Below are 27,436 nucleotides of genomic sequence, written 5' to 3'. Positions count from 1 at the left end.
TTCCTTCAACTGAGAAACCGGAACAAGGTAAACCCTGTCTTTATGGTAGATAATATCATCTACCACACTGTATTTGTCATCCACTATCAATCCCTCCATAATCTCACACATCCGTAGAGTCCCATCCTTCTTAACAAGCACTATAGAAGAAGCAAAGGGGCTGGAACTAGGTCGAATGAAACCCATGTCCAATAGCTCATGAATAGTCTTCTCAATTTCATCCTTATAGGCTCTAGGATGATGGTATGGGGTAGTAATCATTGGCTTCGCTCCATCCTCCAACTCTATACCATGCTCAAACCCTCTATCTGGTGGCACTCCAAGAGGTATATCACCAAACACTCTACTGTGACAATCCATCACTGACTGAATGTCCACATGAAATACACGGCCATCCTGAGATATGGGTGTTTTGGATTTAACCAAATAGTGTGTAGCCCAAAGCACATCATTATGCCTAAGGATGGTCTCCATCCTGTGAGAAGTCACCTCCTTGGGTCCACCATCTGACGCTGCCCTCAAAATCACCTTCTGCCTGCCAGAAACAAACTCTAACTGCATACGGTGGTGATCAATAATGTAACGCCCAATACCCTGTAACCACTGCATGCCCAAAACCACATCATAATCTTCTATGGGAAGCACATAGAAGTCATCAATCAAAGTATAATCTCCCATCTGAACACTAAGCTGTGGAATCCGCTTGGTACAACCCAAAATGGCACCATCAGCCACCTTCACTCCAAAACCACCAAACTCCTCGTACTGTAAGCCATGCCTCTCAACTAATTTTTGATCAATAAAGTTATGTGTAGCACTTGTGTCTACCAAACTGGTGATCCGCTTACCCTTAAGTGTACCTTTCAACCGGAAGGCATGAAACTTAGGATAACTAGAGAGGGTAGCCATAGCTACTTTAGCTGATACCACAGGCTCAGCGGTGTCTAACTCCAATTGTGTCGGAAAATGCTCAACATCCTCTGTATTATCCTCAATATCAGTATCAGGAACCTCCTCATCTCCTAACTCAGAAGTCACCTCAATCAAATGAACCTTTCCTTTACCCATGCAACGGTGTCCTGGTTTCCCATGGTTCTTTGCAGGAAAAACACAACTTTTTCCTCCTCAATTCATTCCTCGTCTCCTGATCCATCCAAGGAGTTTTAGATGAGGTCCTTCCTTTGTTCAGTGTCGTATTGGCCTTCTGTGCAGGCTGTGAATCTCTAAATGGTTTCTTATCTGCCTGATAAGAAGTGGGAACAGTATCCAATCTCAATGTCACATCAATAGCTTCCTTAAGAGTAGCTGGTTGGAAAGCACGTACCAATCCTTTTAGTCTATCCTGCAAACCCTCAATGAACAACATCACACTACGTTTCTGGGGCATATCCGGTACCATAACTACAATATGCTGGAACTCATTAATATAGGCTTCTGCATGACCAGTTTGTTTAAGGTGAGCCAACTCCCTGTAATAAAGTTCTGTATCCTTACGGTCAAATCGTGCAATGAGTCGCTCGGTGAACTCAGCATAGGAGTGAACTAAGGCGTGATCCTGGGTGACCAATCCATGGTGCCACCAATCATAGGCAATCCCCTCTAAATGCAACACAACAAATTGAATAGCCTCACGCTCAGGCATGGGCCTCAATGAAAGGTATATGTCCAGCTTGTGGACCCAAGCTCGTGCACTAGTGTCTCCTGAGCCATTATATGGGGCCAATGTAATCTTCCTAGTAGCTCTATTGAGGTCATAATTCTGCTGCTGTTGTGGTAGTCTATTACCACGATCTCCCCTGAACCTGGTTGTATCTCTACACTGTGCACAATACTGGGGAAGAGGGAAGACGTCCCTAACCTCAGGAGGTAGAGCTCTACACTCAGCTGTGGCCGTCAAAACTGACTCCTAAAACCCCACTTCTGGTGGTTCCACCTGCGCTGGCTGTTCACTTGGTATGACTTGGGGAAGCAATGGCCTATTCGTAGTAGGTGTACGATGGCGATGCCTCCTACTAGAATGAAGGGAGCTCCCAATTGAAGAATGGGACTGATGGTTGCGTTGACTACCAGCCGTTGAAACTGATCTACTTTGCCTGCCTCTGTGTCCACCCATCTCCAAACGCTCCAAGGTATCCTGTAACCTGTCTAGAGCCTGAGCGATCCTGGGCTGAGTAGTGAATAGGGTCCGCACCATCTCTCTCTTCTGCCTCTATAGGCATGCCGTCGCCAACAGCACCCTGTGCCTCACCCATAGCTGGTATCTGTGCGTCTTTGGTGGCCTCTGCTTGCCACTGGTTTCTCCTGCACTCGTAGAATCTGTGTATTTCTCCACCAGGATGCATAGATTTGTATTCAATCCACCAACTAGTGACTACCCAGATGTTGAAATGATTTATCAAAAACTTTTATCCAATACCCAGATGCCAAAATCTGTTGTGACAATTTCTCACAAACCCTACAGGCTGGCAGGATGTAAGCTCTAATACCACTGAAAGATCCCTGATGGATCTCTGCTGCAAATCTGCTGTAGATTTATTTTATTTTTGTTTTTTCCTGTTTATTAATAATTTCTTGTAGAACTAGACGGAAATGTAGAAAAGTTTGTTTGTTTTTGTGTTTTTGATGATTATTCCACATAGAAATGAGAAGTAACAAATGACAAGAAAAGAGTCTGAAAATAAATAACAATATGCAGTAAAGTTAGAGTTGATACAAATCGTACCAGGTAGATCTCTGAATTAAAGAGCCAAATAAAAGATCCAGTACATTTCCTCTAACAATGACGCCACAACTGGCTGATGAAAACGAGCTGATAAGATGCAAGAATCTGCTGCTGAGTAACCGATTTTTCTATGTATCCAAGTGCTGCAAATGATAGAGTACGGCTGCAAGTACGGCTGCAAGAAATGGTAGTGTACGACTGCTAGAATTCACCTCCAATACGCTAAAGAACATGCCCAGCAAAACAAACTGTAGGCCCAAGCTGAAGTGGCGTCTACCTTCCTCCTGAATACTGTTGAAACTACTGACAAACCAATACCCAATGTTGCTGAGGGTTACGTCCCAGCCAACAATTACCTTGGGGTTTGCGTCCCAGAATGCAAATCGCTCAAGCAGAGCAAATCTGAAAAGAAGTGTTTGAAAAATATACATAATCATGAGAAATGGCACCCATCTCCTTATAACCCCTTGCAAAGCAATTCGAACCCTAAAGTGACCCCCAATTGGCGTTGGCTATAAAAATGAATTAAATCTTATTTTAAAGTGACCATGTTACTAGAAAATGACCTTTTCCACCATAATAATAAATTCGCTCACCGAATTGCCCTGAGACCAAAGAGGAAGATTTAGAGAATTTCAAGACCGTTCCAACAAGTTATCATAACATGGGATACGCATCCAGATGAGGCCAAAATTCCCTTATTACTCCAAAATGGCTATTAACTTAGCCTTATTTAAATATTAAACACTAACTTAGGAAATATTAAAAATATAACCCAAATAGCCATAAATTGCCCAACTGACATCACAAACCATAAAATCATCCTGTCACCTGTCTGTGACTGAAGTCGGAAATCAAGGATCCATTGGCAGTCTCATCCCTAAAATCTAGGGATGCTCCTAAAATTTAGGAAACAAGTCCTATCCCTCTGAAACTGAACCCAAAGGGTCATCTCATGGAAACCCAGCCTTGGGCATGATCATACATCCTAAAAGGTAGGAATGAACCCCATAAATGTAGGAACTGCCTCCTAAAAACAAGCAATGTCACCCAACTGATCAATAGCTACCAGAAAACCAAGTCCCCAACACTGAATAACCATACTGGGTCTCTATCCAACCCTGTCAGCCTACAAGACCCCATAATAAGCTGACTCACATGTCTCTGTTAGACTGAGCTAGAGTGGGGACATGACACTTCTGCATTGTGTTTCCATGTAAATCTTGTGTTATTGTGTTCAAGTGCATAATTGTTTATTTTAGCATTGATGTTATTGTTTGGATAATTGTTTATTTTAGCATTGATGTTATTGTTTGGATTAAAGTTTAAAATTGCAAAAGTTATTATATTGATTCACCCCTCTCCCCTCTCAGTATAGTCGTGTGCTCTTCATGTACAGTCTACACTAGCCCCAGGTCCAATTCAACTCCATATAGTGGTGGTTGGTGGTGAGTTGACTACGATGGATAGGGATGATTGATGTGATAAGGATGTAGTTACATCCATCCTTGATATGAGTGGAATAGCTATAGATGAGATGAGTGCGTCAGTGGAGGACCGCAGAGAGCTCCAGATTGTACCAGGTCCCCAGTAGTTAGGATATTGATAGATGAGGCAAAACAGGTTATCAAGAGTCTTGATTTGACAATAGTGGATTATCAAAGTGAAGAGATTTACACAATCCATGTAATATAGATAATGTAGTTTCTGGATTTGATTGTGTGAGTTTTTTGCATTGATGTTTTGAATTACACTCTGTGATCCATCATCAGGATGAGAAGAGAACTAAAAGAACCAAAAGTGGGTTATTCAGAGAATCGTGTGCTATTTCTTGACACTACTCCCGCTTCTTCACAGGACTTGGGTAGGGTATCATCTGATTTGGAGACGAGGTCTCATAGGGATTTTTTTTCTTTTGTCGGAAGCAAATCTATTACTTCATCTCATACAACTGATAGCGATACATAGTTGGTAATGCTATAGTTTCAAAGGGATCAACTATGGATTTTAGGGGAACAAGTTGATGCTTCTTCATATAGTTTCTACTGCACAAAGCCATCCATGAAGTATTTTCTTGAGAGTCTTGAGTTGCAAGAGTGACCATACAAAGCTTTTGACAATACTCTACTAGGGAATTCCTCTTGATTTGTTGTCTCTACTAGGGAAAACAATATTGGGACCATTGTTGCATGTGCAACTCTTTCATGCTTTTTTCATCTAAATATTGAAGTTTGGCAATCACTATACATTATACAATGTTAAAAGAGATAATGGTACATAGTTGAAGTGACTGAGTATATTGTGCCAATGCTTGCATAGTTGGTCAAAGTCATCCATTGGGTCTTGATGTTTGATTATAAACACTATCCTCATGTATACCTATGGCCAAAATGCAACCTAGATCTTGGTTGTAATTACTAATAATGATGTATTGATCATTAAAGTCAGCCACACAGTCAAGGTCTGTCATGGTTGACATTGTAAGCAAGTTCTTAGTCAGCCTAGGAACATTGAGAAATCATGAAGCTCAAAACATCTTTAAATGGCATACACATGAAGATAGATGTTGTCTTTGTGATTGGTTATGTGGAATGATCACCATGTTTCACTTGTACATCTTCCCTTCTCTCAAATTTTGTTGAAAGCATTTGTATTGAGAGTGCCTGGATGCTCCATTATCCACATACCAACTCAAGTTGAAAATGGTGTTAGTGGATAGCCATTCCATAATGGAGAAAGTGTTGGCAGGCTTGGATGAAAACTTATCCATTGCAAAAGCTTCTGAATTACTTATAAACTGCTGCTATTGCTACTTGCCTATATTGTTCTTATTTATAAGACAGGGAGAAGCATGGTGGCCATTCTTGTGGCATTTGAAACACATGTTATGTTTCTAATCTTTCTTCCTCAATTGAGAAGAACTAGAATCCTTCTTCCCCTTGCAATCCTGATGAGGGCTAGGTTTTGGCCTTTTCCAGTTTGGCTGATATAGTATCCATTTTAGTCTCCAAATAGCAAAATCATCTTAAAATTTATCAAAAGTGGGAAGCATCTTATGAGTATAGATGAGCTAAAAAAATCTGTCCCAAGATTGAGGAACTCTTTCATAGCCATGGACAATTCATCTTCCTTCACCTTAAACCCGATTGTTGCCATCTGATCTTGAAGCTCAAGATCATTATAAGGCAATTGAACTTTCCATCTGTATCACTCATTCATGCTGCAGTGAGCCTATTCTTTAGTGGCATCTTACAGAAAATCAAAGCAGCTATTTTGAAGGAATATGTCTAGCAGTTGTTGAAGGTGCAGGCTGAAAGGTAGCACCACCTCAACCTTTATTGCTATATGATAACATTGATTTTTCCTTTTCTTTTTTTGTTGAGAATTGATTGATGATGGAAGCTGATACTCCAATTCCAAAGTAACCCTGATATGTAATGTCTATGGGACTAGTTTACCGGAAATGTATCCTAAATTTGTCAGCAATAGCTCCTGAGAGAATTTTATGAAGCCTCTCCCATGGTATGGCTTGGTAATGGAACCTCAGGGTGATTGGCAGTGGGACTCCTGATATGTTGTTATGGTACTGCTAAAATGATTCAAGCTTCCTTTTGGTTTACTGTTGCTGAAGCATCTAGAGAGAGGTATTTAGTGACTTCTGAATTTCTGTCACTAAATCTTCTGTTTGGTGCATATTCAGAGAAAAGACAAATTTATCTAGAGGAGGGTTTGCATCTTTTCTGATTATTGTCATTTGCTAATATGATGTTGGACATTATTGTATCCTTGCAAGATTCTGCTGCTTGTACAAATATCTCTGAGAATGTTTAATTTAGAAAAAGAGCTCTGAATGAGTTCTTAGATGAAGAGAGTGGGGATTAGTTATGGCAGTTTCTTAAAAAACTACAATTTGAGAGGTGGGTATCATAGGACAGGCACAATCACAAAACAGAGACAACATATTCATGCAAAGGAGGCCAAATATAATCTATCAGTGGAGATGCTTTACACTTTGTTTCATTATATAATCATGATGTTGCTTAAGCACTGGCATAATAGACAACTGATTTCAACATGTTCTATCTAAAATGGAAATATCTGGCTGAATTATTGAGAATAATGTAGCTTAAGAATCAAATGATGCATCATTCATGAAAGTAGCAGTATGTTTGTTTTTGCAATGTGATATACTTATAGACATGTTTCCTCTAGAAATATCCATTGCATCATATATATTATTCCTATATATAGCTTTTGTGTTTGCAAAACATGTCATTCTTTTGATTGCTTACATTTTATTATACTTTATGTTATCAAATTCTGCTGATTTTGTTAATCTAGAAGTATTTCATTCCGTAATTTTCTTTCCCTTTTTGTTATTTAAATTTAAATATTGTTAAATTTTTCATGAAATGGAGCAGTTCAAGATGCATACCTTGAAATATTTCAGTTCAAGATTATTACCAAAATTTTAAATTTTGTTATTCTATGTTTTAACCAACGAAATCATGTGTAAGGTCCTTTAAGTGGGTTATTGTGAAGTCCCATTTCTCTTACATTTGCATTGAAGTGTTATCTGTGGAAATTCTGAGAATTTTTCTCATCAGTTTCTGTTAATTGTATTTAAATAGGTGTTTGTTTAACATATGCAAATGAATCTGTGTTAAACAAAAAAAAGACACCATGGAAAAAAGGTAGAGACGTCTGGTGGCAGGTCAGTAAGGCTATGCGAAATATTTCTTTCATTTTATGAATGATTTCCATTTTTGGCCCTTTTTAAAATAACAGTTTGAACTATGTATGTTCTCTGCATATAAACTGAGTGAGTATTTCTATTTGATTATTTCTATCTTGAAGTATTTTAGAAATATCTCGCCAAGCTTAATTTTGTAGATAAACTATCTTTCATCTTTTGTGTTTTGTGAATTGTATATTCCCTAGAGATAATATTTGTTTTGATTAACAGAACTGACAAGTGTTTATCAAGAACATGAATGGACTACAAAGAACAAATTTATTATTGAAAAAGGAGCAGATAAGTGAATTTAGATTAAGGTATTGCTGAGCAAGCTATACCTCACCAACTGCCATATCTGCTTGCTCCATGTGTGGTGTGATTCTATGCACAACAAGAAACAGTTGTTTGCTTCTGACACCCCCATGATATTAGACCAAATCCCCAAAAAACAAAATAAATCTTGAACTGGGTTTCCCATCATCTAGTAAGCTTGCGTACTACTCATCTGTCTGTCTGTCAAGGAAAAATATCATTTTGTTTGTATTCCAAGACATTTCCACTATCATGGATGTACCTCAACACTTCTTCTGCTTTCTAGTGGCAGAGCTTGGTTTTGTTCATGACCTGCAAAAGATAGGTCATAAAATAGTTGTTATTTTGCCTCGTGTGAATCTAATAACTGAGACTCCTAATCAATCAAGAATAAAGAATAGCATTCACTTGAAATGATGGATCAATTATGGATAGCTGCTAACTTGCCTCCATTGGCGTTGACATGGGCACGTATTCTACCATTTTGAATTTCATACCAAGACATTAAATATCATTTTGTTTGTATTCCAAGGCATTTGCACTGTATTATGGATGCACCTACACTTTTTTTTCTACTTTCTAGTGGCAGAACTTGAGTTTGTGCACGACCCTCAAAATATATAACATAGTTGATATTTGGCCTGGTGTAAGTCTAATAAATGAGACTCCTAATCAATTGGGGGTAAAGGAAAGTGCTCATTTCGAATGATGGGTCATTAATTGGTAGTTGCCAACTTGCCTCCATTGTGTTGACTTGGGCATGTAGTCTGTCATTTTGAATTTCACAAGCAATGTCTTGGTATACTTTATTTGAATCACAAAAATTTGATATCCACACTTTTAGTCGAAGATAACTATTTAGAATATCAAGATATATCATGTTGAATGTTCATTCTATATTTGAGATCTAATCACTTAAACATTTAATCACATTCACCCAATGTTAACTTGTGAATTAAGAAGCCACATTCACCTAATGTTAACTTGTGAAGTAAGAAGCAAAACAACACATGAAAGCATCCACACAAGTAACACAGTAAAATTAGTATTTTTCATGTAGAAACCCTTGGTTAGAGGGAAATACCACAGTAGGCATTAGTGCCCAAAAACATTTTACACTCTTCTGAAATGTGTCTTGTTAAAGGCCTAACCTTGTTAGGAGCTTACAATAATGCCTAGTTAAGAATAGACCTTGTTAGGAGTCACCTAGTTAAGGGGTTTGCCTCTATCCTTGTTAGGAGCTTTACCCTGTTAGGAGTAACCTTGCTGGAGGATTTTTGACGCAAGCTAATGAGCCACCCAATAAAGTGTCATGCCGCCCTTTATAGGTCAGTGAATCTCGTTGCATTGTTACCCCGTTTTTCTTTGATTTCTTGAATCAGTTCAGTTATTGATTGTCGATGTTTGGTAGCTTCAGTTGGATAAACTATGAGACCAAAGTGCAGATATATGTATATATATATATATATCATTTATATATGTGTAAGATATGATATATATATATATATATATATATATATATATATATATATATATATATATATATATCAATATCATATCTTACACATATATAAATGATATATATATATATGTATATATATATTATTATGTGTTATAATATTAGAGAAATTAATACAATCAAATATATAAATATTATATTATCATAATGTTAATGAATAGACATGTCCCATCATGAAGGGACATGCCTACTCTTGATTCTTTCTCTAAATAAATATAAGATTGTTGTCTTTGGAAAGTATATACCAAGAAGGCAGTACAACTACACTTGCAGCGATCTGAGAAAATTCAACATGGTATCAGAGTGCCAGGCTGCAAAGTATAGAATTTAGAAAAAGATATAGAATATATAATTATTACGTATGGGCATCAGTCAGCGTATGAAAGAAAAATTGGGTGACGACAGACATAGGCCCTATTCAGGTGCATCATTGCGATGTAGAAATAGTTAGCTTCTTCATCGAGTCTTGGACATGGCTCCACACCTTTCTTAGCCAACCTTGCACAAGGGCGTTAGATAACTTCAAAAGAAAAATCTTCTCTTTCGAAAGATTTAACAGAGATCTTATTGACAATGACCATACTTGTAATGGTAGGAAGCCAATCTACTACTGCTACCTGGGAAAAAAGTTTCCACTGGAACCACTATCTATGTAGACACTGATTGTTGGGAAGACAACTTAAATAAATGAAATTGAAATAGAGTAATCCCAATGGTTTGAACTGTTAATAGTTTTACACATAACATGTGAAGGAATTATTAACCGCCACTAGTGATACCATTTTCATCGAGAATGAAAGGGAAGGCATTCAGAAAGATGAAGCACAACCTGCATTGAACAAGCATACCCCACTGTTTTGGTAGTGTCATACATGTTAGTTGACAAGACTGGCTAACAAGGTACTTCCATGCAGGACAGAAGGGAACAATTCACCCACATAGCTTGACTTCCACATTAGCGACTACAGTTGAAGGGAAGACTCACCAAGGACGGGGACTTGTATTGATTCCCATCAAATGCATGACAAAATGTAAAGAGGGAACGACAAGTACTAGAAGGTGGAACTTGCAGTACAGTCGATAAGGCGATACAGAATGCATTCAAGTGACAAACACAAGAGTGGGGTCAGGTTTAATAGATATCAACTCACTTATAAAAGGTAACATAAACTAAGTGCAAAGGGGAGAATATATGGAGTGTAGAAAACAAGGATCTTCCCTTGCAATTAAAAAGAGTTGATATAGGGAAACCACGAGAGTTATATGGAAGGGATAAAGGTAGGATGAATAAATAAATAAGAGTAGACCCTCTTCGATGGGATCACATGCCACATGGATGGAGGTGGACCTTCTATGAAGAATGATTATGTTATTTTACAAAAGACAAAGTTAAAGATCAATTTCAAGCCAAGCAGTGAGAGTGGGCCTGGATTCAAAGCAAAGTGTTTGTTCTTGTCGAAGACTTGTGTCTTTCTAAGGACTCAAGAGTTAGAGAACTTATTAAAACACTATATGCTATAATTTTCGAATTGTATAGAGATGAAGGTTATTGTTCAAAGGTATGCCTTTATGTTAATCCAGGCAGCTGAATAATCTTCTTTAATTCATATATTTTGACTACATGAGATAAGTATTCTCTTGAGTACAATTTCTAAATATTGTATTCTTAACACAATAAATCCCTCTTATTTGTATTTCTATACGTACGATACGAGATATGTGTCTTGATCTTTTCCTCTGAGAATGTTCTTGCAAGAAAAGGATGATTGATATCCAAGTCAGAGGGAGTTTGACACTTCTTCAAAGGTAAAGGAGCTCAGAGGATTGATGTTCAGAGGGAGTCTGACATATCTGTTTGAAGGAGTGGATAGAGGATATGTTTCAGTTGATCTTGATCATATCAGAACCAGAGGGAGTTTTGATTTCATGTAAACATTTGGTATCATGTGTATGATTGCATGATTTAATGGGCCTACCCCCTTTGTACATCATGAGGAAGTGATTACTTCTAAATGATTATCACTTGTATTTGCAAAAGTTATTGAAAGGTGATGATCTTACAATAAGTATTTCTATTATGATGGATATCTTACAATGTCTATGCAAATAATGATAGATTATACTTTGCATGATGGATGTTTATATGGTAGTCATTATGAGAATGCATGTGCACAAACCTTATAAACATTGAGTACTTGGTGAATATGATGTGTTGATATTCTGGAAGGCCAATACTCATGATATCAAACCTTATTTGAGTACTTGGTGAATATCATGTGTTGATATGCTCAAAGACCAATTGTCATGATATCAAATGTGATATCAAAATGGTGGATATCTTCTAATCAAAGATAACCTTATAATTTGCCATTCGTAATATTACCAATGGTGTAACATCTGTCATGTGTTCATCCTCCCTAGCTAAGAGGGAGTGTTGATGTTTGGTAGCTTCAGTTGGATGAACTATGAGACTAAAGTATATATTTGTGAGATATTATATATTTATATAATCATGTGTGATTATATTAGAGAAGTTAATACAATTATATATATATATATATATATATATATATATATATATATATATATATATATATATATATATATATATATATATATATATAAAACTATTATAATTATTATTATGTTACTGAATAGACATGTCCCATGAAGGGACATGTCTACTCTTGATTCTTTTTCTATATAAAAATAAGATAGTTGTCTTTGGAAATTATATACTAAGAAGGCAATACAACTACACTTGCAATGATCCCAGAAAATTCAACATTGACCTAGTGAGTTTTAGTTGTTGGCTAATCAGGGTTGTTTTAGTGGGGTTTCTAGACACTTACTATTTGTAGTGAGTTAATAGGCTCAACATTCTTGGCTTTTTAGTGTTTGATTTGGAGCATCTTGTCAAGACCTTTCCAACAAGCTATCACACGTGCATATCCGAGTCCAGTTGATCAAAACTTTTAATGCCTAAAGATTTGATTGTTTTGTTAATAAAGTGAATTATGACTTCATATTATTAATGCCATTCTATTATGTATGAGCACTTTATTTTCCGTAGTGGGAAAAAGTATTATTTTTAAAAGAAAATTAAGCAATAGAAGGAGAAATCTGAAGGGCGACCAAGTTGTCTAAAAAGGAGGAGGAACTTATTCAAGCATACTTAGTTTCGTGATTTAGATTTCATTTTATCAGTTGGAGAGTTATTTGGGAAGCTTTAAGCTTTTAGCCAGTTTGAGGATAGAAACCCTTGAGCTTGGAGGCAGTGGACAGAAACCCATTGTCTTGCTGGAGATATCACACGGGTATCTCACTTGTGCTTAAACATTTCTTTTCTTATTACCAATCTAACTATATATCCGTGTTTAACATTGGTTATTGCATTGTTTATTATGGGATTCTAAAGCAATATTATTTTCAATATATATATATTTTCAGCTAGATTTTGGTATTTGCTAGATGAATGGGAAATCTTTGCATGCAAATTTGTTGTTAAATATTTGTACTGTGTTTTTGAGCAAATTTGGGGAAAATATCTGTTGGGTGGATATTTTGCAACCAATAGTTTTGAGTAAAAATCCAATCGCAAAATAGGATGACTAGCCACAGCGTGTGAGACAGAGTCTCTCCTACCTTAAAGGGGAGGCTCCCCCTTCTCACCGTTCCTCGAATGAACTCAAGGTAACCAAGGAGTCCAGAGATTTTATAAAATGGGTGTTACTAATATCCTTTCTTCTTATCTTTCAAGAAGGAATCCGCTTACTCGTGGAGCGAGTAATAGGCAGGGTGAATCTCTAACTACACTTCTATCAAGAGCTAGAAACAGTGATACTGATAAACCTTCACTAACTCAAAGGCTATCTGAAAATGTACCGGTTTGGCTCTAAGTCTGGTCGTACTCCTATATGGAAAAACTTTACAATTAGGGCATAAAGACTCCTAAAAGTAAGAATAAGTTAACTATTTTGCAAGTTAAGAACAAAAATAAAGCTACAGACAAAGCTTCTAGCTATACACTTTTACAATTGCTCCTAGTTAAAGCTCTGGCTCCAATTGCTTCTTAACTATTTTCTATTCAATTCACGAGATACAATTACCAAAAACACAAGATAACATGAATGAAAGATAACTTAGATGAATTATAGACAAAGCATAACTCATAATAATATAATCATTTTATATAATCATGCAAGCAACAATTATTATAATTCATATAATATATTTATATTTGAGACTTAACTTTGATTAAGTGAGATTGTTGCTTGCATGAGTTATCAAAAGGTCCACTTTTGATAACCTTTTGATGTAATCACATCAGAAAGGTCCACCAAGTTGAACTTTACATGCAGTAACATGTAAAATGTCCACTTTCGATAACTCAGTCATTTAATTCAATTAAATTTATAAAAATGTTACTAAATGGGTCATAAACAATATTTATATATCATATTAAAAAATATAACATATAAACATCATTTAAAAAGTAACATTTAAATAAGCATTTGATTTAAAAATAAAAAATTAAACTGGAATTATATAGTTATATAATTACTTTAAGTGAAAAATTAAAAAGTAACCCAATTTAAAATTATAACATAAAGTGCACTATAGTCAGTTTAAGTTAAAAATTTAAAGTTAAAGTAACTTAAAAACGTAACAAAAAGTGAATTTAAGTTATATTTATCAAAAAGTGAAAGTCAAATTAAAAATATGACATCATATTTTTAATTCGTGCTATTGCACCAAAATGATCCACTTTTCAGGCACTAAAATGGTCATATCTTTTGATTGACAACTCCGATTGAGCTCTAGGTTAGACCAAATCAAAGGGAAAAGCGAAAGGCATGACATGAGCAAAACCGAAGGACTAAAAACCAATAAGAGCAAACTCAAAAGAAAAGAAAGGACGATGAAGACTTCAAAAATCAAACAAAGGCTCAACAGAAAGCAAAACGAAAAAGACTTGATGAAGGCCTTCAGTAAAAAGATTTGATATATGAATTGAAATGGATGGATCAATCAACATTAAGCAATTGAATATCAAATTCAAGCTTAGAGAAATGAATATCTAGCTTGGAAAAGATTCGTGCTATTACCAACATTTTGTGGTGACAAAATGCAGGACAACAATATCTAGTTTGGGATATTACATTGGTATCAGAGCATTGAACCTGTAATCTTGTTTGGTTTAATTAGAGGTTTCATCAGAAATAATTTACAGAAGGGTTTTATCAGAGCTGTCTATCCTACCAGCCTGTGGAATTATTTCAGAGACAACTTCACAAAATAGTTTTAACTGAACTGGTTCTCCTATTAATGAGGTTTGATCAAAAAATAGATTAGAGGGGTATAACTCAAATATTTCAAATGTTCATTAGAGTATCGAATAATTGCATTTTCAAGGGCTAGACTCTTAATGCCGAAGGAACTCCACATTAAGTGTGAAAATATTTAATATTTCGGATGGCACTAGCAACAATGGTAAGCAAAATTCCTTGCCATAAGGAGTATTTGGAGTATATTGCAATTCATACCATAGCTATAGGAATTATTTGGGTGCACATATATTAAAGATTGAAGAGTATTAAATGAAAATAAATCAAAGTAATACAATTGCACGTTGAAGAAATTGACGATTGGTGGTGGCTAAAGTTTTAATTTTTTAAATTTTTAATGATGAGCACACCTTTCATTATAAGCAGGCACTCTATAGCATTGGGAATTTATTTTTTCATGGGAATCTATTTAAGCCGAATTTAATATAATATAAAGTTTCTGTGAGTTAAATTTTGAAGTATATAGTGGTGTACCATAGAAGTTATTGGGGAAAATATAATTTAATGAAATGTGTTGTGAGCCATACTTGGACGGGAGTCTAGTTTTCACTTGTGGCTTTGATTGAAATTTTAAAATGAGCAGTTGGGCCTTTGTATTTTTCAATGTAATATATTTGTGTGGAGGTATGGTGGTCGGACTTGAGTGGAATCATTATAAGTTTATAATAAATAGCAGGTCATGTTTTTGAAAGCTATACTTCAATGGAGATAAACATACATTAAAATTTGTGGAACCTCAACTTTTGGGGAAGTTTATAACATCATATTGTTAAGCAAATTTTGAACAGCAAACATCATATTGGCAGTATAACATAATTGGCACTAATTAATATTATCGTGGGATACTTCTATGTAATGCCTTCATTCACACATAATCTTTCATAGAGTATTACCTTGGTGTGAGTAATGGAGCTAGCTACTTCAAATTCTCTTGGTTGTTGTTGAATGTTTGTTTCTGTCATCGAGCCTGTTCATTTAGGAATTATCTCAACCATGCCAAATGATCCTTTTTTCAAGGTGGATATCTGCTGGTTTTCAAACTGCATGTTGTGGCATTGAAGCAGTTGTTGGTTAGATTGCAAAGCGGACTTCATATTGTCTGGAAAGGGATCTGATTTTGGAGTTTTTCCATATTATAGCCTGGCCGCGTTTGCACTAGGTTTGTGCGGAGGAGGGAGGCATATGCATTGTTAATGTCATTGGCCTTCCAACTTGTAGTGTCAACCATTGGTGGTGCCATGAATTTCACACAGGAGTTTGTAATTATGCTAAAAAATACATGACGTTGATCATTGTTGTGAATTCACATGGAGTTGATGTCTAACAAATCTGAATGCAATAGCAGGTAGTGAGTTGGGGTATTGAGCAGTGAGAATGCTGCTATGAACAAACTTTATTGAATTTGGTGCCCTCTAGAGTTAATGTTGGGTGGAGTTCAAATTATTTTTCTGCCTATTGTTGAATGTTTGTCACTACAGAAAAGGTTCAAACAGCTAATGGAAACTCATATTCTAGTGCAAGAGATGCAAACAACACCACTGGTTCTTCGAAGAACCTGTACAGCTCATTGGTAGAATTCTATTTTATACAGTCATTGATACATACTAGACACAGAGCAGTATATTGTATACCTGCTTTGCAATAACGAGAAGCTGGTGAGGTGGAACTCATGGCTGTATTTTATTGCAAATTCCTACAGTATTTGATATTAATGAACTCTTCTGGTAGATTACCTTCAACAAATGACAGGGCTGGAGCATATGCAGTTATTATGTCTTTGATGAAAACTCTTAGGATGTGAAATTGTGCTTATTAGAGGGGAACTGATCTCAGACGATCAGATAAAGAAAGCATACTCATCTTACTATTTGATACTAATGCTGTGATGTTTTGGAGAAGATGGTATGAGTGGAGACCTGCACATTCACAATAGAAACTATCTTTTAGTCGGTGTTCAGATTGTGAACCAACTGTTTGACAATATGCCAAAATATCAGAACAAAGGAAAGACACTTGATTTGGGAAAGTGCAAGAAGGCTCATGGTCACACTCAACTTTAGTTAAAGAAGGGTCTTGGTTAATCTCAGCTTCAGTTAAACCATAATATTCAGCAGAGTAAAAGGGACAGAGTACTTAGTATGTTGAGTGAATACAATACCCTTCCTATGCACGTCAAAATAAGATTTACCCTTTATTGATTACATGGACTTTCAGCCAAGTCTTCAAAACAAGAATAATGCAACAAAGAAACAATACCATGAGATAGCCCATGAACTTCTAGCATAATGAGCTTGCAAAGAGTTGCATGAGGAGTTTTCAGCAGTCAAAAATCAGCTAACAAGGGGTCTTGAGAAAGAAGAGCAACAAACTACCAGTGATTTGCAGCCTTCTCAACATTCAAGTTTGATAGTTGAGGAGGTTGTCAACGATGATAGCATGAGAGTTTATTAGAATGAGCATGATTCTTCTACATTTAGTGGGTAGATTGCACTTAGTGTTGAGCCATTCATGGAGGTTAGAGATATTTACCATGGCTATACGGTGAGTTGTGCTCCTCATTTTCCGTTTGTTCCACATGTGGAGGACTTGATGAGGCATAGGTTTGGAATGGATCTGAGAGGATGTTTTCCTTTGTGAGATGGAGGTATACTATCTTCAGGAGATGGGATCAAAGGTTGCAAGTATATGACTCGGGTGATTTTGGGAGAGTACTTACAAGGGCACTAGTTTGTTTTCCATTATAGCGATGTGTATCAAAGAGGGTTGGTTATTTCTATATCACAGGGATCTCACACAAATATAGGGTTATAGGGTGAGTATGGCGTTAGTTGCTACAAGTTGGATTACTTGCATAGTTAACACATCTGTGGGGGTCTTGCAGAGGTTGGAGGCAATTGTGGGATTGCAAGTTTTTCTAGTGATTTGTTTCTCCTTACGACTGATGGATGTGAGGGCAGTTGGGTTTGGGACTTGAGTATTGACATATTTAGCATAATAACTTGGGTAGGTTCCATTGATGGGCTTCACCATTTCCGACTTGGTGAAGATGAGTTTCCAGTTGAGTGAAAGGGGTCTGATGATCTTCTTGGACCTATTTTGATTTTGATGGATTCCTTGTGTGTGCTAGATTTGGATAGTTGGTACGATATATATTCTTGTGTAGTTGAGGGAGGTGTGACAAGTTTACTTTTTGAGTTTCTTTCTACTAAGATGTCCACTCCTGCAACACGTACTGTTGGATAACCCACTATCTCCAACATAGTGGCATGGTGGTGGTGTTAGTTGGGTAGGTATTATCATCTTCATTGCCACATGTATTACAAGAGCTAGTGATACCAGAGACATCACACAGGTCTTCACTTGGGATCCAAGTGGAGCATTCACATGGGTTGTGGATCTAGGAGTTGGGAGGAGTGATTTGTTGCATTCCTTTCTTGATGGAGATTGGTATACTATTGATCACCCTCCACCTCTGGATATTAGAGGTGTATGTAGCTACTGTTGGAGTGAGGTACTTGATTGGATAGAGACAATTTCCTTTTATGATAGCGCATGGGAGGTTGCCCTAACTGAGCACACACATGAGATATTTTGGAATTTTGGTATTCAGTTGACAAGTGTTTTGGTTCATGTTGTGTTGCTTCACTTCTGGGTATAGAAAAGCTTACACTAGTGTAGCACTACAGTTAGGCAGAGCACCAACTTTGAGGTAGATCTAGGATCTAGGCATTTGGTTCCAGCATACAAATATGGATTGCTTTGGGGAAAGCAACCTCTGGGAAGGGAGGACTATCATGTCCCCTTTTCTAGGTCAGTGAATTTCGTTGTGCCATTAGCCCATTTTGCCCTGGTCTTGTGGGTTTACTGAGCATTCGTTGGGATCAATTCAGTTTTGGCCAATCAGAGTTGTTTCAATGGGGTTTCTAAACACTTACTATTTTTAGTAAGTGAGCAGGCTTCTTGGCATTTCAGGGTTGGACTAGGAGCATCTTGTCAAGACATTTCCAGCAAGCTATCATGCATGGATATCCGAGTCCATCTGATCAAAGATTTGAATGCCTAGTGATTTATTAAAGTGACTTATAACTTAAGCTCATATTATTAATGTCACTTTATTATGTATGAGGGCATTATTTTTTCTTAGTGGGAAAAAAACATTATTTTTAAAGGGAAATTAAGAGACAAAAAGGGGAATATGAAGGGTCACCAAGTTTTGTTTAAAAGAAGGAACTCATTTTAGCATACTTGGTTTTGTGATTCATATTTGACTTTCTCTCTTGGAGAGTTATTTGGGAAGCTTTTCGCTTTTAGCCAGTTTGAGGATGGAAACCCTTGAGCTTGAAGGCAGTGGACAAAAACCCATTGTCTTGTTGAAGATATCACATAGGTATCCAACTTGTGCTTAAACATTTCTTTTCCTCTTACCAACCTCACTATATTTTTGTGTTTAAGATTGGTTATTGCATTGTTTGCTTTGGGATTGCAAAGCAAATTTGTTTTCAGAATACATATATTTTAAGCTAGATTTAGATATTTGTTGAATGAATGGGAAATCTTTTGTCATGTCCCCACTCTAGCTCAGTCTAACAGAGACATATGAGTCAGCTTATTATGGGGTCTTGTAGGCTGACAGGGTTGGATAGAGACCCAGTATGGTTATTCAGTGTTGGGGACTTGGTTTTCTGGTGGGTATTGATCAGTTGGGTGACGTTCCTTGTTTTTAGGAGGCAATTCCTACATTTATGGGGTTCATTCCTACTTTTTAGGAGGTATGATCATGCCTAGGGTTGGGTTTCCATGAGATGACCCTTTGGGTTCAGTTTCAGAGGGATAGGGCTTGTTTCCTAAATTTTAGGAGCATCCCTAGATTTTAGGGATGAGATTGCCAGTGGATCCTTGATTTTCGACTTCAGTCATAGACAGGTGACAGGATGATTTTATGGTTTGTGATGTCAGTTGGGCAGTTTGTGGCTATTTGGGTTATATTTTTAATATTTCCTAAGTTAGCGTTTAATATTTAAATAAGGCTAAGTTAATAGCCATTTTGGAGTAATAAGAGAATTTTGGCCTCATTTGGATGCGTATCCCATGTTATGATAGCTCGTTGGAAAGGTCTTGAAATTCTCTAAATCTTCCTCTTTGGTCTCAGGGAAATTCGATGAGCGGATTTATTACTATGGTGGAAAAGGTCATTTTCTAGTGACATGGTCACTTTAAAATAAGATTTAATTCATTATTATAGCCAACGCCAATTGGGGTCACTTTAGGGTTCGAATTGCTTTGCAAGGGGTTATAAGGAGATGGGCGCCATTTCTCATGATTATGCATATTTTTCAAACACTTCTTTTCAGATTTGCTCTGCTTGAGCGATTTGCATTCTGGGACGCAAACCCCAGGGTAATTACTGGCTGGGACATAACCCTCAGCAGCATTGGGTATTGGTTTGTCAGTAGTTTCAACAGTATTCAGGAGGAAGGTAGACGCCACTTCAGCTTTGGCCTACAGTTTGTTTTGTTGGGCATGTTCTTTGGCGTATGGGAGGTGAATTCTAGCAGCCGTACACTGCCATTTCTTGCAGCCGTACTTGCAGCCGTACTCTGTCATTTGCAGCACTTGGATACATAGAAAAATCGGTTACTCAGCAGCAGAATCTTGCATCTTATCAGCCCGTTTTCATCAGCCAGTTGTGGCGTCATTGTTAGAGGAAATGTACTGGATCTTTTATTTGGCTCTTTGATTCAGAGATCTGCCTGTTACGATTTGTATCAACTCTGACTTTACTGCATATTGTTATTTATTTTCAGACTCTTTTCTTGCCATTTGTTACTTCTCATTTCTATGTGGAATAATCATCAAAAACACAAAAACAAACAAACTCTTCTGCATTTCCGTCTAGTTCTACAAGAAAACATTAATAAACAGGAAAAAACAAAAAACAAAATAAATCTACAGCAGATTTGCAGCAGAGATCCATCAGGGATCTTTCATCTTTGCATGCAAATTTGTTGATAAATTTATGTATTGTATTTTTAACCAAATTTACGGAAAATATCTTGTTATTAATATTGCATTAAGGTAATTAATCTTCAGGTCTATTATGATCTTGCTCACTCTATTAGGAGTGACCCAGTTAAGGGATTTAACTTAGAGAACTTGTTAGGATTCAACAAGGAGGATGATATGCGAATATCACTTCTCTTTTGCTTGTATAGATCTAGTTAAGCTTAAATTTTACTTCTTGTAAACATTAATCAATAGCTTGACCACACCTGCTATTAATGATCTACACACTTGCAAATACAACATTCTAAAATATAAATACAAACATCACTTGCTATTACAAACGCCACCTTAACCAAAACATATTACATTTGAATTTCACCTTTAGCCCACCTAACTGTGTTATCAAACCCTAATCCATCATTTACCAGATCCACTTGATCAACAAATTTGAACCACACATCAATTTGAACAAGAACATTTGGCCCTTTTCACCTTTCCCAATAAACATGCGTCAAGAATTTCGATCAAACGATTAACACAAGACTGATTCATCACAACCCATTAGTGCTACATCATCTCGACACTTTATATCACAAAAGATCCACTGGAGTCTACCACTACATTGCCGGTTAAGAATCAAGAGTACATTTTTCTAAGCATTCTATCATTTCCCACATAACAAACTTTAATCAATCCAAACCATGCATTCTAGTAAACAAAACAATGCACGATCATAACACCAATCACATGATTGAGTCTAGATCACAAATCTTAAACCATACCATTTGATTTTTCATATATTTGATAGACTAATCAAATCATCATTGTCTGCCACTGACTGTTCTTCTCTGTTGCACGATCACACTTCAATCTATCGTAACATTGTCCAGATTTGTTTTCTGTGTTTGCGATCATAGACATTGCATCATGAGACATCCCTTAGTCTCCCATATGTGCCACATAGTCTAGATCCTACTACACCACGACTTGAACGTTGATTTCCAATCTGCATGTGCTAGAACACTGCTCCTGGTAAACTATCAACCATCAACACTTAAGTTGACATCAGTGACAACATGCTAACTGACCAATTGAGCACCAAACTTGCACTATAACATCTCTTTAATACAATATGCATCAATTATGCCAATGACTCTCCCTTTGGCATTGATGGTAACACTAGCTATCACTACCTCTTCGGGTAACAATTTTCTCCCCCTTAGATGATGCATCATCTAATATCCTTTTGATCATTTTTAGGTCTTCCTTCTTTTCAGTTCTTCTCCTCTTTATGTCTTTGTTCTTCTCGCCCTTTGATAATAATGCCAAAGGTTCCACTCAACATGAGTCACCATCTATTTTAACCAACCTTGTAGTTCCAACTACTTCCCCCTAGAAGTAGCGCGTTAACATCAACCCAATAAGAGATATGCAATGAGTCCACTGGATTGAAGATGCAACAACATCTTAGCTCTACTTTGGTAGGGGAATAACCCCTAACTTACCTCTTAGATACTCTAAAGTATCCTAATGTAATGGCTTTGTGAAGATATTTGCAACCTATCCCTTAGATGACACATAATCCATCTTTACCACTCTCTTTCACCTTTTCTCTTAGAAAGTGATACTTTATTGCAATGTGCTTAGTCTTGGGGTGTTGTACTGGGTTCTAAGATATGTTTATTGCAGTGTTATTGTCACAAATGGTAGTCGCAAGTTCTGTGATCTTTTCGTCGATTCCTTCCAAAACTTGCTTTATCCATACAGTCTGTGAACAATTACTGCTACATACTTTTCCTCTTTTGTGGAATTGGAAATACAATTTTGCTTCTTGGTAATCCAAGACACGAGTCTTCCACCTAGGAAGAATGCACTAGCACGAGCTTTTTCTATCGTCTATGTTTGCTGCCTAATTTGCATCAGCAAAAACAAAATTAAATCATCATCATGTGGATACTAGTGATTATATTCAGTAGTTCCTTTTAGATATCTAAATATTCTCTTTACTGCAACCATTTGTGCTTTCTTAGGATTTGACTGAAATCTTGTAACTATCCCAACTGTATGAGCAATATCCGGTCTGCTAGAAACAATTTAGTGTACCTTACCAATCATTGATATGCATAATTTTCCATTTACTGCACTTAACTCATAATATTTGGACAACTTGCATCTTGTTACCATGGGGATGGTATGAAATCTTCCATTTCAAATGTCTTCAACATTTCCTTCACATTCTTTGATTGACTGATGAAAATTCCATCCTTAAGTTGCATGACCTCCAAGCTAATGAAAAACTTGATCTCTATCATTGACATCTCAAACTCCTACTTCATTTCTTCTGTGAATGCCAAGTTCATATCATCATCAAATACTTTTGTCAGCAACAACTTATCTCCTTCAATCTTTAGATACACATTGCTATCTTTACTTGTTCTTTTGAAACCAATCTTAATCAGATAAGAGTGTAGTCTTTCATACCCTGACCTTGGTGCTGGTTTCAGATCATACAAAGTTATTTGCAAGTTGCACACCATGTCCTCATCTTTTGACAATACAAAACCATCCAATTGTTTAATGTGGACTTCTTCAAGGATTCCATTCAAGAATGCAGACTTGACATCCATTTAAAATACTTTAAACATCTTAGGAGTTAGGGGGTTGTTGCACCAAAAGATCAACCTGTCAATGCCTAATAAGACCACTAGACTAGTAGAATCCACAAGAGGCTATGAAACCATGTTGGGAGTCCCACAAGGGACACTGGCCCACTACCAACAATCCCCCTCCCAACGTTTATCATCGCGGCTTGCAAAGATTCGAACATGTGACCAAGCTCTGACACCACTTTGTTAGAATCTTAAAAGATTAACCCAGAAAACTAGTGCAAAGAATAGAGATCTAAACTATGAATGCAAATGATACAAAATCAAAATAGCAACACAGAGTTAGTCTCCAAGAGAGTAATGCAAATGCTAGAAGCAAAATAGCATTAAGAGGATGCAAAAACAAGAGATACAAATACAAGCAGGTAGCATGCTTATATAGGCTAGGAAGAGGGAGGAGGTGGCAACACCAACCAATGAGGAGTAACCATCTATCGGACTAAAGATAGAAAAGTATCTTCCCAAGATAGCTCATGGATGCTCACATGTAGGAAGGTGACACCTTGCAACCATTCACTTAATAAGACATGCTTTATTAACCTAAGCGAGATTAATAAAAGTGTAGGAAAAACCTAGTAATATAGGGAAAAATAAATAACTTACTAGGAAATAAAAAACTACAATAACACCCTCTCATAAGCAAACCTTAGGTAGATGTAGAAATGGGTCTGGACAAGTCAAGCCTGATGAGGTACCCATGTACATAAAATTCCCCCAAAAGAGAGAGAAAAGAGACCCCCAAAAAAAGTTAAGACTCCGAGTGAGAGGAAGAGGCCCCCCCAAAAGATGAAGCATCTCGCACCCCCAGTAAAGCTTGCAAATGAAGGAACTTGCTCTCAGTGAAGGGTTTGGTGAAGATATTAGCAACCTGCTCAAAAGTCGGACAATAGTGAAGGTTGATCACATGACCATGGATGAGCTCCCAGATGTAGTGCATGTGGATATCTATGTGTTTGGTCTATTGATGATGGACTGGATTCCGTGAGATCTGAATGCACTCTGGTTGTTACAAAATATGACTGATGGTTGTCTGATCCGGATGCCAAACTCAGTGAGAAGATGTTGAAGCCAAATGGCCTTAGTGGTGGCATTCATAGCCCCCCAATACTCAGCCTCAGTAGAAGATAGAGCAATAGCAGATTGCTTTTTGCTCGACCAACAAATAGGACCTGAACCAAGTGAGAAGTTGTAACCTGAAGTAGATTTGCGATCCTGAGAATCACCCGCCTAATCTAAATCTATGTAGCCCACCAAATCAAGCTCAATACCTACTGCATAGTGAATGCCATAACCGTGAAAACCCTGAATGTAGTGAAGGATCCACTTGGCTGCTTTCCAGTGCAACTCATGAGGCTCCTGCATGAATCGAGAGACCATGCCTACATCATATGAGATGTCGGGTCTCGTATGAGTCAAATAAATGAGACTCCCAACAAGTTGGCGATACAAGGTGCCATCAACAAGTGGAGAAGAAGACTGAGCCTCAAGTTTGACTCCAAAAAGGAAGGGAGTTGGAGCAGACTTATAGTCAGCCATATGAAACCTCGAGAGTAAATCTAGAGCATACTTGGATTGTGTGATGGTGATCTCGGAAGGAGATTGAAAGATCTCAATCCCGAGAAAGTAATGCAACAAGCCCAAGTCAGTCATCAAAAAACTGTCCTGAAGGGCAACTTTGACAACCTTAATGGTGGGTGAAGAACTTCCTGTGATTAGCAAGTCATCAATATACAAAACCAAAAATAGGATTTAATCACCCTATTGCAAAATGTAGACATTAGGATCAAAATGGCACCGGGTGAACCCAAATGAGAGAAGGAAGGAGTCCATCTTGGCATACTAGGCCCAAGGAGCCTGTTTGAGGCCATAGAGAGACTTCCGAAGATGGCACACAAGTGAAGAATCCTGAAGGAAACCCTGTGGCTGCTCTATGTAGATCTCCTCATGAAGGTTACCGTGACGAAAAACACTCTTCACATCCATCTGATGTACTTCCCAACAATTAGCTGCAACAATGGCAAGAACAAGTCGAATGGAATTCATTCGGGCAACTGGTGCAAAAGTCTCAGAGTAGTGAATCCTAGGAACCTGGGAGAATCCTTTGGCGACCAAACGAGCCTTATCCTTGTCAACCAACCCATCTGCTACAAATTTTGTCCGATAGATCCACTTACATCGAACAAGTTTTCTTCCCTTAGGAAGAGGGACAAGATCCCAAGTGTGGTTCCTCATCGAGGAACTATACTCTTCCTGCATAGCTGCATCCTACTCAGGAATACTAGAAACCTCATGAAAGGATTGTGGATCTGAGGCAGTAGCAATGAAGACATGTGGAGCATCTTGGAATTGTGAACGAGTTTGCCTAGTGGCTAATGGATGCCCAACCCAATCACCTGCAGATTGCAAGGTCTATCTAGCCCAAAGTGGACTGGAAGATGGAGAATCTGGAGGGGAATCATTAAACTCTGAATGATGACTAGTAGAGGAAGGAGGTGAGTTCTTTGAATCACTACATCAAAAGTGGAGGTAGAAGACTACTCAGGTGAACGTGACTCATCAAAAGATCTATCATGTATTCCAAGTGACTCCAATGTCAAAGTAGAAGGAGTTGGAGAAGTGATAGAAAGTGAGCTTGAAGATCCCTCCTCAAACTGAACACTCCTCCCTATGAACAACTCATGTGTGGTAGGGTGGAGGAACTGATAACCCTTCACACCATTAGGATAACCTACAAATATGTAAGGTCTGCTCTGCGGATCCAAGGCCTTGCGTTTCTTTGTAGGAATGTGGGCACATGCAGGAGAGCCAAAAACTCAAAAGTTCTTAACTGATGGTTTTCGACCGCTCCAAGCTTCAAAAGGAGTAACTCCCTTGAAGCCTCGATGAGGAACACGATTATGGATATAACAAGCACAGCTAATGGCCTCTGCCCAATGCTGTGGTGCAAGAGATTGAGAGTGAATCATACAGTTTGCCATTTCCTTTAAGGATCTATTCTTATATTCTGCAACACTATTCTGCTGAGGATTGTATGGAACTAAATGATGCAAATCAATCCCCTCTGAAGTGCAAAATCTTTCAAACTGATGGTTGACATACTCACCACCATTGTCTGTGTGCAAAATTTTGATGGCTTTCCTAGATTGCTTCTCTACAAAAGTTTTGAAGTCCTGAAAATGATCAAATACCTCTGACTTCTGTTTGAGAAAGTACAGCCAAGTATATCGAGAAAAGTCATCAATGAATGTGAGGACATATCGGGCCTTGCTGAAAGAAGGATGCTGAAATGGACTAGCCAAATGACTGTGAACTAACTCTAGTATCTGTGAAACTCTCCATGCCTTACCTTTGTCAAACTTTTCCTTAGGATGCTTACCAAGAATGCAACCTTGGCAAACACTGCGTGAGAACTGAACTGAAGGCAACCCTGTGACCATGCTTTGCTGGTTGAGCTGATGTAAGTAGTGGAAGTTAAGATGGCCAAACCGCTCATGCCATAATTTACTCACATCATTAGAGTGAGTGAGAAAAAAAGTCGAAGGAGGATCAGGAACAAAGTGAGAAAACAGATAGAGTCGTGACTGATGATCTGCTTTCCCAACTGCAACTGTAGAATCGCTGTGCAACTCACGTATCTCCACTGAATCAAGAGTGAACTCAACCTGCTTGCTTAAACCTGTGTGAGTGATCTAGTATACCGATAGGAGATTAGTTGATAATGAGGGTACACAAAGAACATTATGGAATGTGCCATCCCCCACATCAACAGACCCTCTCCCAGACACCTCAAGAGGAGTGTCATCACCCATCAAAATAGAAGGCATAGTACATGGCTCCAAGGATACAAGTTCTTCCTTAGATGAAGCCATGTGGTGCGAAGCACCTAAATCAAGAACCCAAGTGGATAGTGAGGAAGCAACTGCAAGAAAGGCCTTGCCCTTTCCTTTTCCCTTGCTGTTTTCTTTTGCCTTGTTAGACCCTTCATTAGAACTTTGTTTGATAGACTCAGGAACATTTATATTATTCTTCTCAAGAATGTGTGTCAAGTGATCAATTTGTTTTTTCAAACATTTATGTTCATCATGATCGGGTCTTTTTACAATAGGCACATTAAACCCTTTCTTTCTT

General features: G+C 37.5%; 1 protein-coding gene across 1 annotated transcript in view; it reads left to right on the top strand.

The window, feature by feature from the left end:
- Window positions 1-27,436, top strand: part of LOC149534865 (acetyl-coenzyme A synthetase, chloroplastic/glyoxysomal-like) — a 217,189-nt gene that overhangs the window by 80,112 nt on the left and 109,641 nt on the right. The window contains exon 6 of the mRNA XM_089807220.1: window positions 7,354-7,436. Within this exon, the coding sequence (XP_089663346.1) occupies window positions 7,354-7,436 (83 nt within the window). The remainder of the gene's footprint in view (window positions 1-7,353; window positions 7,437-27,436) is intronic.

This window comes from Cupressus sempervirens, chromosome 10 (assembly GCF_028749045.1).
Source record: "Cupressus sempervirens isolate cs-2001-9-10 chromosome 10, ASM2874904v1, whole genome shotgun sequence".
NCBI classification, from domain to species: Eukaryota; Viridiplantae; Streptophyta; class Pinopsida; order Cupressales; family Cupressaceae; genus Cupressus; species Cupressus sempervirens.
Note: the sequence above shows the minus strand (reverse complement) of the source record. Positions and strands in the feature narration are given on the sequence as shown.